Source organism: Cebus imitator, unplaced genomic scaffold (assembly GCF_001604975.1).
Source record: "Cebus imitator isolate Cc_AM_T3 unplaced genomic scaffold, Cebus_imitator-1.0 Scaffold275, whole genome shotgun sequence".
Lineage (NCBI taxonomy): Eukaryota > Metazoa > Chordata > Mammalia > Primates > Cebidae > Cebus > Cebus imitator.
The window spans coordinates 1,047,809-1,060,062 of NW_016107590.1; the positions used below are offsets into that span (position 1 = coordinate 1,047,809).

The 12,254-nt window shown below is 41.2% G+C and overlaps 1 protein-coding gene across 1 annotated transcript in view; it reads right to left on the reverse strand.

The window, feature by feature from the left end:
* MEGF10 (multiple EGF like domains 10) overlaps window positions 1–12,254 on the reverse strand; it is a 131,148-nt gene that overhangs the window by 36,573 nt on the left and 82,321 nt on the right. The window contains exons 9-12 of the mRNA XM_017500999.2: window positions 8,323–8,497; window positions 6,900–7,020; window positions 5,923–6,086; window positions 3,660–3,762 (exon numbers count right to left, since the gene is read on the reverse strand). Of these exons, the coding sequence (XP_017356488.1) occupies window positions 3,660–3,762; window positions 5,923–6,086; window positions 6,900–7,020; window positions 8,323–8,497 (563 nt within the window). The remainder of the gene's footprint in view (window positions 1–3,659; window positions 3,763–5,922; window positions 6,087–6,899; window positions 7,021–8,322; window positions 8,498–12,254) is intronic.

The following is a 12,254-nucleotide window of genomic DNA, read 5'->3' on the forward strand; positions in this document are numbered from 1 at the left end:
AATTTTTTTTTGTATTTTTAGTAGAGACGGGGTTTCACCATGTTGACCAGGATGGTCTCAATCTCTTGACCTCGTGATCCACCCGCCTCGGCCTCCCAAAGTGCTGGGATTACAGGCTTGAGCTACCGCGCCCGGCCAAGCATTTAACTTTTTTATTCTGGCATAAACACATCCTTAAACCTCCTCTCCTCATTTTCCACTGATTATGTGGTTTCTGTCAAAGAAATGGACCCCAGATCCGAAGCTCTTCAATAACTAAAGATACAGCAGATGCCACTATGCAGACCAGTAACTGCCACTGCCTGCCTGGGCCACCAGGGCAGACAGGGCCACCAAGTAAGGTTTTGCAGGTTGTGCACTATGCAAGAGCCCCTGGCCAAGGAGTTAAGTTGGGGCAGAAATCCAGCTTGCACTTCATGTGTCAAGGAGTGCCTCCTGAAGGATTTCCAAATTGTTTCCAAATTTGTGTCAAAGGTGTTTTAGGGATGGGCAGAGGTTCCATACTCTTCCTCCTCCTCAGCCCCTTTCCAAATTCTCATTTAGTAGGTGTGAGGTGGGGACTGGGAATATGCATGTTCAAAGAGTTCCCAGGTGATAGTGATCTTAGCCAGGGCTGGGAACGAGGCTAGAGACCGCACATGTTCCCAGTCAGCTGGAATGCAATCTTGATTAGCTGTAATGCTCAGCAAATGGGTGTTCTGGCTGACTGAAGTCAGAGCAGAAAAGAAGACATAAACTTCAGGCTGTTTCTGTAATTTTGGCAAAATACTTTATAAAGCACATCACTCCACTACTCTGGAAATATACATACATAAGTACACACACACACACTCATAATTATATTTCATTGACATCTGAAATTTCAGTGTGGGTGGATGTGTGTGTGCATGCGTCTGTGTGCCAGAGGTGTAGGACAAGCAGCGAACAACGCAGCCTAAACCCTGGATGGTATTTCATTGTCCCCCATTCTTCTACCGCAACCTGCCTCTTATTGGTAAAATAGTCTATTGGCTAAAAATGACAACACATTAAGGTTTTAAATAATCACGCTACAATAAAAGTGCATGCCTTTTCTTTTGAAAAAAATGGTATATTTCTTTTGGAAATAGGATCTAAAATGTCAAATGCAACTTTAATTTGGTTACTTTTCATAGCAGTGTATTTTGAGGACTTATTTTATGACTGGGTGAAAAAGAACTATCAATTACAACAGAAATAAAAAAGCCTCAGTTCCTTTGAGAGCCTAGGCAGTCAAACGCTACATAGTGGGTTGTAGTTATAAGCAATGGTGGATGTGAGTACGTGATAAGACATCAGGCCAACTTCCTTGGCATGTCACCTTAGGGTGAGACTTCCTCAATATAGTCATGTCAATTCCTTTGTAAAGAGGAACAAGGCCCTCCTGACCATTATCTCTGGCTCCAAATTTACCTGACCGCAATGTCCACAGTTGACGGAGGACTTAAGGCCATCTTGTTGATCTGGTCAGGGGAAGAGCCCTGGGTTCTGTGTCAGATTTCACAGATTTATTCATAAAAGCCTCACTACACACAAACCTCCTGCCCTACACACTGCTGCCCTGTCCAGGGATACTTAATATTTCACCTACAGCAATGTCAACAACTGAGATCAGAGGAAATAGAATTACTTGCTTCCCTGGGCTTATGTTTATTTTTCAGCCTTAAACCTGGTGTCTAAACGAAAAGCAAAACCTTCTTCATATTCAGAAATGTCCTTACAAGGTACTAACCCAAAATAATTTTATGGGTAAAAACTTATTAGTCTGTCCAGTGCAGACAATGAAATGATGTCCTTTGTAAATAATATACAGAAGTTGCTCTTTCCTTTAAAAAACTAAGCCAATTGTTTTTTGGTCCAATTGTAGGTATCTTTTGGAATTTCAGTAATTGTCTTTTCCTCTACATATGTTTTTTGTGTACAATGTATATTCTGTAAGTGTGGGGGATGACCTCATAGCAGGCTTAGATATTGACAGATGCTCACAGACCAACAGCCCACACAGAAGACCCAGAAATGAGACACTGGGGCAACTTAGCTGGCCTAGGAGCAATCATGACTGACAGGCCATGTGGCAGAGATGGTGGGCAACAAGCAATAGAGCAACATGAAGCAGTGGTCTTCCCTTTTAGAGAAACAGGCCGGTCACAGATGGACAGAGGATTACAAGATTACATTGTGTGACAAGGCCACTGCATTCCCGTAGGAGCTTGATAGGTCTAAGGCCAGATGGCATAATTTGTCTTACCCCATGACCCAGACTGTGGAATGCAACTAACACATTTTCCGGCTGGCTCCAGGCCAAATCACAATTCTTGCTCTTCTTGTGTACACTAGAATGTGCCTTTCACGGACTGGTTCTAAATCATCAAATCAGGTGGACACTTGAGCAGTGACTGTTGTGTTCGGGAACACCTCACATCCTTTCTACGTTCATAAGACAAAAGTAGATTTGGTGGAGTGTTGTACAAAACAAATGATGTGGTTCCCCCTGTTAGGAAAGTTCTGAATTTGCCAGAAGGTTAAAAATGTTATTTTGCTTCACTGTGGTCATTGAGAAATTAGTATCAATCGCTCCATTTGAGAACTTCAAGAACCCTAGTAAAGTCACAAAATCTGGTTTGATTCCTAGTGTGATGCAGTTTTCACATTTGGGGATGAAGAGCCAAGCAGAAACATTGAAAGGCAGAATTTCCTGTTGTGAAGTCAGAATTATGTCTGGTTTTGCAAGTCAAGATGTAACCACATGGTTAGGGAGGCCTTGGGTCTGTGGGTAGCTCATTAGCCACCATGGAAATGGAAAGCAAAACCACAATGAGATACCACCGAACACTGACTGGGATGGCTAGAATCAAAAAGTCAGATAACAACAAGTGTTGGTGAGGATATGAATAAAATGGAACCCTCATACATTACTGGTGGGAATATATCATCCTAGAAAAACAACAATGTTTTTGCTCATGTTATTTGGAAGATGGCACTAAATATCTTAGCAAGTCTGTATAGCATGAATAAAAACTCCTTCTTTCAGGACATTTTTAGCTTGATAAACTTCCTGGCTGAAACCATGAAGCCATATAAATAAGGAGAAACTCCTACCCTGTGGTTAGAGAATTTCTACTCAATCATATTATGAATTTTTCGTGACCCAAACATTATCATAAGAAAAAGAAAGTTGTAAAACTTTTACTTCTAGCAATGAAAATTTTAATATTTGCATATTAAGCATACAATAATATGCATATGCATACTTGCCATATTAATATGAGTATTTTTTTGCCTCACTAAGGTGACCCTTGTTTATTTTTAGGGTTTATTTCAATCATTCTTTCCTCAGTGCTCAAAATACACCACAGTGGTCTTGCTGAACTCTTCAGAACAATTCACATTTTCCCCGTCTTGCTGGCCTGAATTTTGACAGTTGGACCTTATGTGTAAGGTCAAGAGAACTGCCCCTGCACAAATCAACAAAACATCAGCCCTGGATTGTAGATTAAAGGTTTCAGTTTACTGGAAACTTTATCGAATTTTCATTTTTTTGGAAAAGTTGACTCGTGTGTGTTTCTGTGAAATAACAAGGAACAGCACTAGGTGTTAAGTTGGTGGGTTTCACCTTTCAATGAGTGGAGCTTGGCTCTCACCTGACCACCCTGGGAGGCAGCGGCAATGGCCCGTGGTAGGGTGGCAGCCATCGGCGTGGCTGCAGTCACAGCGCTCAGCACAGTTCAGCCCGTACGTGCCATCCTGCATGGAAGACAGCATCAAAGGTAGCAATGAGGGCCTGGGAAATTCCATGACAGGAGAGGAAAAGGCCATTTCGCATATAGTACCCTGCTGTCCCAAACACTTCTTAGAGGGACGCATCTTAATCACCTCTTTCTATGTCTTCTTAGTCCCCAGAATATCCGCTCCAGGAAATCAGGGTTTTAAAGTTACTCAAACCCCTGTTTTTGCCTGACACAACGGTTGAGACACATACATGGTGAAGCTAATCATGCCAACACACTGATATTTATATATGCAAATATATGTAAAAATGCCAAGTATTTAAAAGAAGTTTATCCTATAAGCTACAACTCATATTTTCTTTTGTTCCTAAAGGATTTTACAAAATAGATCAGTGTCCCCTATAACGTATTTGATTCTTTAGTGAAAAGAGAGAATGACCCACACAAAAATGATGCTGACCCACACAAAAATGCTCTAAAATTATACTTTTAAAACTATAATTTTATAATTTAAAATGTTTTAATCATAAACTAATTTTTAAAAATTATAGTTTTAATTGAATTTAAGTTCATTGCCATAAGTTGCCAGTGAGATACAGGGTACTGTCAAGAAAAATGAAGATCTTTTGTTACTTTTTTCGAATTATTATCCTGCTTTTCAGGAAGAAGTCTAAGCCACACAAAGTATTCTGACTCACAATCCTAAGTATGAGTCAACACACCTGCTCACTCATCCTCTTCCAGATCTTTTATATTTTTCACATGCACATCAGTGTGGATGGTCTGATGGAGACAAGACTCTTCGGGGACATGATCATTTTGCTTGTGAGGAAAGGATGGAAAGTTCAGCTCTTTCACCCCAGATCCTGAAAATTGAGGGAGGCACTACATGCCTCCCAAGCACCACCCAAGCACTAAGAAAAACAGGGTGCAGAGTTACCATGGAAGAGGAACGTAGGCACCAGCATAGACAGGTAGTGGGTGCTAGATGAATAATTATTTGTCTAGAACTTGTTAAAATAAGAAAAAGAAAATCATTTTTTAGGCCCCACCAATGTTTGATAGAGCTGCACAGGATTTAGCTTTGTCATGATATGAACCACTAAACCCTCAGCCTTCACTGGTTGGCTAACTCCTCTAAGGTATGAAAAGAGATTGTGCCAGGGGTTTTGCTTTGTCTACAATCAGACAGGGAGTAAAAAGTGACCTCAAGCTCCTCCCCAAGTACTGATTAATTTCACTAGTCTGATGAGAGGCAACAAAGCTGACAACTCTGTCCTAGGGGTTTGAAGGCATGGAATATCCATGAGTGGGATCCTCTCTACTTTGGGAAGTGGGTTGTACTTAGGAGGAAGCCCAGAGAGAGAAGAGCATTGTGGAAGGTCCTTCTCAAGGGGCCCGGTTCAGGGGGTTACACTGTTATCTTGCCATCAAACGATGTCCTGGAGGCAGAGAACACACACCACAGAGAAAATGCCTAATGGCTCAGGAGAAAAGAATTGCTGTAGGAAGAGTGATGGAAAAGAACTATCAGCAGCTTACTCCAGAATGCGCTTCCCATTTGCACTCCCTGACAGCCTGAAGTAGATGCAATATGAGATTTCTAATGACATGTATCTCCAAAGTAGGTCAAGGGAATAGAGTGAGCTATAGAGACATCTTAGGAGATTCTTATGGTTCCAGAGATACTTATGTTAAAAGATGCTGTTTCTAAACCTTTCAACACTTCCATGAGCATTTCTGTGACATCAATCACCTCTCCTTTCAACTCCCTGCTACTTTCCACCCTAAAGGCAGGGGGATTTCCATGATAATGGAAACAAAATATTTGGAAAGTTGACAGGCATACATTGAGTGTTTGACCAGTGCTGTTCACTGGCTGCCACCAAGAGACGGGTGTTTAAGAAACAAAAAATAAAGGGTGGGGGTTGAGGAAACTGAGTAAGATGAAGGAAAAGAAGGAATAAATTCTCACAGAGCCTATCTAACCAGTTTCCATGTCTATCCCTTTTCCAATCCTATATCCAGTTTGAATCCAAACACCTCGGTTCTTCCAATAGTTACCAAAGTCTGGTTCACACTGAGCCACTTTAAGTCAGGAAAACTGCAAAAAGAAGCCAACTCTATGGCATCAACTCCTCGTAGGCATTTTCCATCAGGGCACTGATTCGCATACCTGGCAGTGAAGTTCGCATTTCTTCCCACGCCACCCAGGTGCACACGTGCAGGTTCCGTCCAGGGTGTTGCAGGCTCCCCCATTGAGGCACTGGCATGTTAAGTTACAGCCAAAGCCCCATGTGCCACTGGGACATCTGATGGAGCAGTCCACCCCGTGCCATCCTGTGCGACAAGAATGCCAGAGCAAGTGAGCCAATGAAGGTAGCAGGGAGCCTTGCTGACCCTTTCCAAGCCACGTTTCTCTTTAGAAACACCTTGGAGATGCACAACCGTGCCTCCCAGCCCCAGCCACAGCAGCAGACAGCATTGGTTCTGCCAAGTTAGGCCCCCATCAGAAATGAACAAAAGGCACCCCTGAGGACCCAAACAGCCATGTGTGCTGTGTGATCTGTTAGGGATGCCAACACTGTGAAATACTAGTAGGCTATTGAGGAAGAGATATAGAGTCAGAGCACCTTTAACAGGCAGTGATGCACACCGTGGAATCCTGAGTTTTGGTCAGATCAGGAAAGTGAAATATTTAGATGGAAGGGAGATGAAGGATTCTGCTTGAAAACACAATGCCATCTTTAAGGCAGAACCCCATTAACCAGCTACAGTGTGTATCCTGGATCCTGGAGGATGAACACATTCTGGTGCTCATATAAAATTGGTGCTTGGCTGCGTTTCTTGTCATGACTCCAAGCCAGTCAATTTAGAAGCATCAACACATGTCTGCTTGTTTACTCTTCCTAAAAGTGCACAGACTCACAGACTTTTGGAGCTGGCAGTGACTTCAGAGATCATCTAACATGAGCCTCTTCCCTTGATTCAGAAAAGCATTCCAGGCCACAGTAGATGAGGGACTTGCAGAAGGCAGACACCGAATTTTGGTGCAACTGGAGCTAGAACCCTGGTTAAGGTTTCTTTCTTTTGTGTGTCTTTAGGAGATAACGTGACCAGGATCAAATTAAAGACTTATTTACCAATTCTTACCTGCCCTGCAAGTACAAGACCCGTCCACAGGAGAGCAGACTGCATCATTTTTACAGCCACAGCGAGAGGAACAGTTTATCCCATAGGTTCCCAGAGGGCATGGGGTAGAGCAGTCAATTCCCTAGACAGGCACAAGTAGTAAAATGCGTTCAATTTTGCCAGCTGAAATAAGGCCAACACAAATAAACAAAAATATATCTTGGCAATGCTAATTATACTTCCTCTCTAATTTTAACACACTATATATTTTTAAATTTGTTATAATGTCACCACTACACAAATTTTAGAAATTTAAGGACAATACTAGCTGGTCTATGTTTAGGATATATTATTAAACGGGATCCAAAAAAGCTTGCACCTACATTAGTTTGGCCTTCATAGCAGAACTAAAACAAAACAGCAATAAAATCCTTCGCCCTTGCTCAGACAAGTAGATATATAAAAATAAGCTGTATCTGTAAAATTACGCTCAATAAATAAACACCAATATGAACCATACATTTGATCTCAACCCTTCTGCGACATCCTTATATAATATGTAATATTTTTAGTGGGTAAAGCAAAGCAACAGAACACATTCAGCCAGCAACATGATTCACTTTATCCGACAGGGAGCATTAAACATAGAATTAGGCTACCAAAGGTGACCGGAGGTCAGCTCCTTTCAAAACAGAAGGGACTATTAGGACAAAGCTAATTCAAGGGCTGAACCAAAGGGTTATGACATAGGTTAGGAAACCCTATAAAGATCCTCGCAGCTCTGTGACTTTATGATTCACCAGTTCTACATTATGTGCTCTGGAATAATCATCAACATTCTTCATAGTTCAATGTTCTCTTTAAAATGGGAAGGAAGAGCTCAAGAACAACACATTCTCCTTTAAAGCAAAGATTCCTAGCCTATCACTATGAAATCTTAGAAGCTGTAAGAAAAATTCTGCTCTATTAGCATATAGGCATATTTATAGGGTCTGGATTTTCAAAGGGACCTAAAAACTTATGTACTGCTAACTACAGAATGTAAACACATTATAAATGCTAATTCGATGTGTCTTCAAATTTCATGGAATTAGAAACAAGAGCTGTCAACAATAACAGTAATCTACTTGGAAAAGTAACTTAATTGTCACCTATAAAACACAATATAATAAATTACTTAAGGAATAATTATAGTATTTTATACTTTCTGACATATATTTATATTAAAAATTGATGCCACATTTATAGTTTTACCAGCTTTCCCAGTCATTATACTAAGGTAATTCCTTATATCTCTATTAGTATTTTTCTCCTCATTTTCTCTCTCTCAATGATGTGGATGACTTTAGCACACTCACTGTATTTCACCAAAGGTCATATAAATCACGATGTAAGATACCCCACATTGCTCCCCACTTCTTCCTCCAGAGCCCTAGTCACTCACTTTGAATCCTGGGGCACAGGTGCACTTTCCAGTCACACTGTCACAGTCTGCCCCATTTTGACAGCTGCAGATCTGCTGGCAAGCTTCCCCGTAGAATCCAGGAGAGCATGTCTCATTACAGTAGAGTCCTGACCAGCCCGGCTTGCAGGCACACTCTCCAGACATGGGGTGACAGCTGAGAGACATGGATGAAAGAAGCAAGTCACTTTGGGGTAAACATGACACCCAACTTCTGTGCAAATGTTGCTTTAGCAATGATCACTAAATGTGTGGGTAATCCCATGCACAATAATTCAAACTTCATTCCCAAGCTTGATTAGTTGAAACCTGATGGGTACTACAGAAATGTATGAAATCAGCATCATCTCTAGCAGGATGACTATTAAAACCACATCCTTTTGTCTGAAATTCTTTTTAATTCACTTAAATTGACCGCACTAATTTTGTAAGTGGTCAACTCTATGAGAAGAGCTAAAAAAAAATTCCATCCAACAGACAATACCAAACCAGTTAACTAGTATGATGTCCCAGGAATACCAAAAGCAGTGGCCTCATCAGCCTGTTTCTCCTTTCAGTTCCCTATACCTGGTAGCAAGCAGCTGTCTCCACCTGAAACAGCAGCCGCATTGGCCTGCCAGGCAACCAGCTGTTGCTCCATAGCAAATGGACATATCAGCTGTGCTGAAATGCATGCTGAGTTGACACAATGGGGCCCTCTGTGGCATGCTGGCTCAAAACACATGTGCTTCTCACCATGAGAAAATCTTAATAATCAAACTAGCTCTGCTGACAATTCGAAGACTATTTAAAGATGGTCTTCCTCACCTGATACAGCTAAAACCTTCCCTTTAACTAGGGCCAACAACAAACACCTCTGTCGTACCAGACATTTGCTAAATGACCTCTCATCAGAGGACTGTTCATAGATTTTCAACTCTTGGCAAGAATGACCGCCTGAGAGGGATGAAGACTGAGGATGCAATCCCAGTTCTTCCACTACCTGGGTAGCCTCAGTGAAAGCGTACAACCCCCCTGGGCCTGATGTCCTAGTCTGACATGTGAGGGTCTCAGTAGCCATGCCCCACAATCTCATAGCCTATATTCCTCCTCCTCTTTGTTCAGAAAATGTCTGTGGGTTGGATGATTTGGTGCTCATTTTCAGAATTTTATTTAAAAATACTTTTAGACCCCTGCTGCACCTTAGTGTTCATAGGCAAAGGCCTAGAAATTCACCAAACACTCAGAAAACATGGCATGAAGAATAACTAAGTACAGTTTTACATAAGAAGTGGTTTCTTGGGTATAGGTTTAGATTCACAAGACCAGAGTGTGAGTCTCAGATCTCCTTAGATCTACTTAGATCTATTCAAGTCTGCCGATCTTCTATTATCCTTGGGCCAATCACTTATCCTTGAGCAATCACCTGGCATCTCCATGACATCTCAAACTTAACATGTCAAAAACGAAGCCCTTGTTCTTCCCCCTCAGTATCTACCTCCAATTGTCCAAATTTCCCTAAATAGCACCACCAGTCACTTAGTTTATCTCGGAGTTATTCTTTTTTTCTCTCTTTTCATTTTTTCTTTCTTTCTCTTTTCTTTCTTTCTCTTTCTCTCTTTCTTCTTTCTTTCTTTNTTTGAGATGGAATCTCTCTCTGTCACCCAGGCTGGAGTGCAGTGGGGCAATCTCAGCTCGCTACAACCTCTGTTGTTTCTCCTGGCTCAGCCCCCAGACTAGCTGGGATTACAGGTGTGTGCCCCTTGCCCAGCTAATTTTTGTATTTTTTTAGTAGAGATGGAGTTTCATTTTGGCCAGGCTGGTCTCAAACTCCTGACGTCAAGTGATCTGCCTGCTTGGCCTCCCAAAGTGCTGGGATTATAAGTGTGAGTCACCGTGCCTGGCCTGGGAGTTATTCTTGATAACTCTTTCTGCCTCATCACTAGAATTTAACCATTGTAACTCCAAAATATATTCTGATTCATCCCCTCATCCTCACTGTCCTCATTCTGCTCCAGCCGATGCCATCTACCTCCTCACCTTCTGAAAGCCTTCCAACTGTGTTGCCTGCATCCACCCATGCCTTACCACCTAAAGAATAACTCATATCATTCTCCTTCTTAAAACTCAGCAAAGGCTCCCCACCACCCTTGGAACAAAATCTGGACTGTTTAACATAGCTACGGTGACTATACAATTTATTGTCTAAACCAGGGCATTTTTAAGAGTGAAGAGAGAGCTGCTAATAATTATACTAGGACAAGAGGCCTAAACCAGACTGTCCTTGTGAAACCTGATACACAATCACCCTAAACACAGCCCACAGGGCCTTGTCATCTGGCCACTGCCTACTCCTCAACCTCTTCTTTCATCGTTATTCTCCCTTTATTGCCATGCCTGACCACATTGGATTTCTTCTAGTTTGTAAAAGCATCATGTTTTTTTCAACTTAAGGGCCTCCACATGGCTATTTCATATTCCTAGGATGCAGTTTCCTTACTCTCTGCCTATCTCTCCAGTTTGTCTTTCCAGCCTCAGCTTAAACATAACTTCCTCAAAGAGGCCTTCCCTGACCACCCAAATTTAAGTCAGGTGTCTCCACTGACACTCTTCCTCAGCACCCTGTTCCTTCTTCTCGTCTCGCTTATCACAATCTATATCCTATGCTTATTTTCCAGTCCTTTAATGTCTTCCTTCCCTTCTAGAAGCACTGTGAGTTCCAAGAGGGCAAGAATTAAATCTGTTTTGCTACCTTTCACCAGCACATGGTAGGTCCACAGTATGTGCTGACTGAATAAGTGAAAATGCCACAGGTGATCCAGAGTGGATGTGATTCCAGAGATCTGGCATTCCCACATTAATCTACTTCTCCTTTACATCTCAGAGTCACCAAACAATGTTAAGTTATACTGAGTATATATATATACAAAGGGGAAGATTTCCTCTAAAATTAGTTTTTAAAATGTCAAAGTCTCGGCTGAAAGGAAATAGCCATTAATCACAGGGAACAACTCATTAATGTCACCATGTTTGTGATGATATTGTAAGGAGACAGCATTTACTGAGCACTGAGTAAGTCTCAGCAATGTGCTGAGCACTATTTAGTTCAATCTGCACAACCTTCCTAGATGGTAAATATGATCCCATTTTCCAAATGAGGAAATAGAGGCCAGAGAGGGTAAATTATTTATTCAAAGTCTCATACAGGTAGTGGCAGAATCAAACTTGAACCCAGGTTTGTTTTTATACCAAAGAAAGAGGAGGTTTTCTAACAGCCTGCTAAGGGGACCAGACATGAAGGAGAATTGCTAAAATTTAGGATTTGGCACATATAAAGGGGTCAACAGGATCAGTAAAAACAAGTATTGTACAAAAAAAAAAAAAACAGGGAAAAATTACTTCAAAAATCTATAGAAAAAACTACTTAAAATATTATACTAGACACAATAAAAAAAAAAAAACAGGGAAAATTTAAGCTTACTTCAGTAAGTCCTTACATTTGATAAAAGGAAACGAAATATTTCAACTGACGGATTGGTTAGAGTAGCCTACCTTATCTTCTTAACATATTGTATTAAAAAATCTTCTTAACATTTATATTAAAAAGTAGAAAATAATATTCATGGTGTAGACATAAATGTTAAAGAAAATAGACAATTTGGAGGATGATGAATTGAAGCAAGAGGCAGGCTGAGAAATTGATATTCAATGACCCCCAGTGAGTGTTAGTGCGGCACACTGGTTTTCAGATTGATTGACACCAAAATTAGTATTCTGCAATTTGTAATTAGATGTAGGAAGCTAGAGTACTTTGGAGGCATTTGATGGGTTCTCATGCAGGCAGCTTAATTGGTAATGAGATTTACGTGTTGATGTAGGAGCAGCAGATTGGAGGCTGAAGGGTGATATACTCATTACCCGTTTTCCGTCTAAAG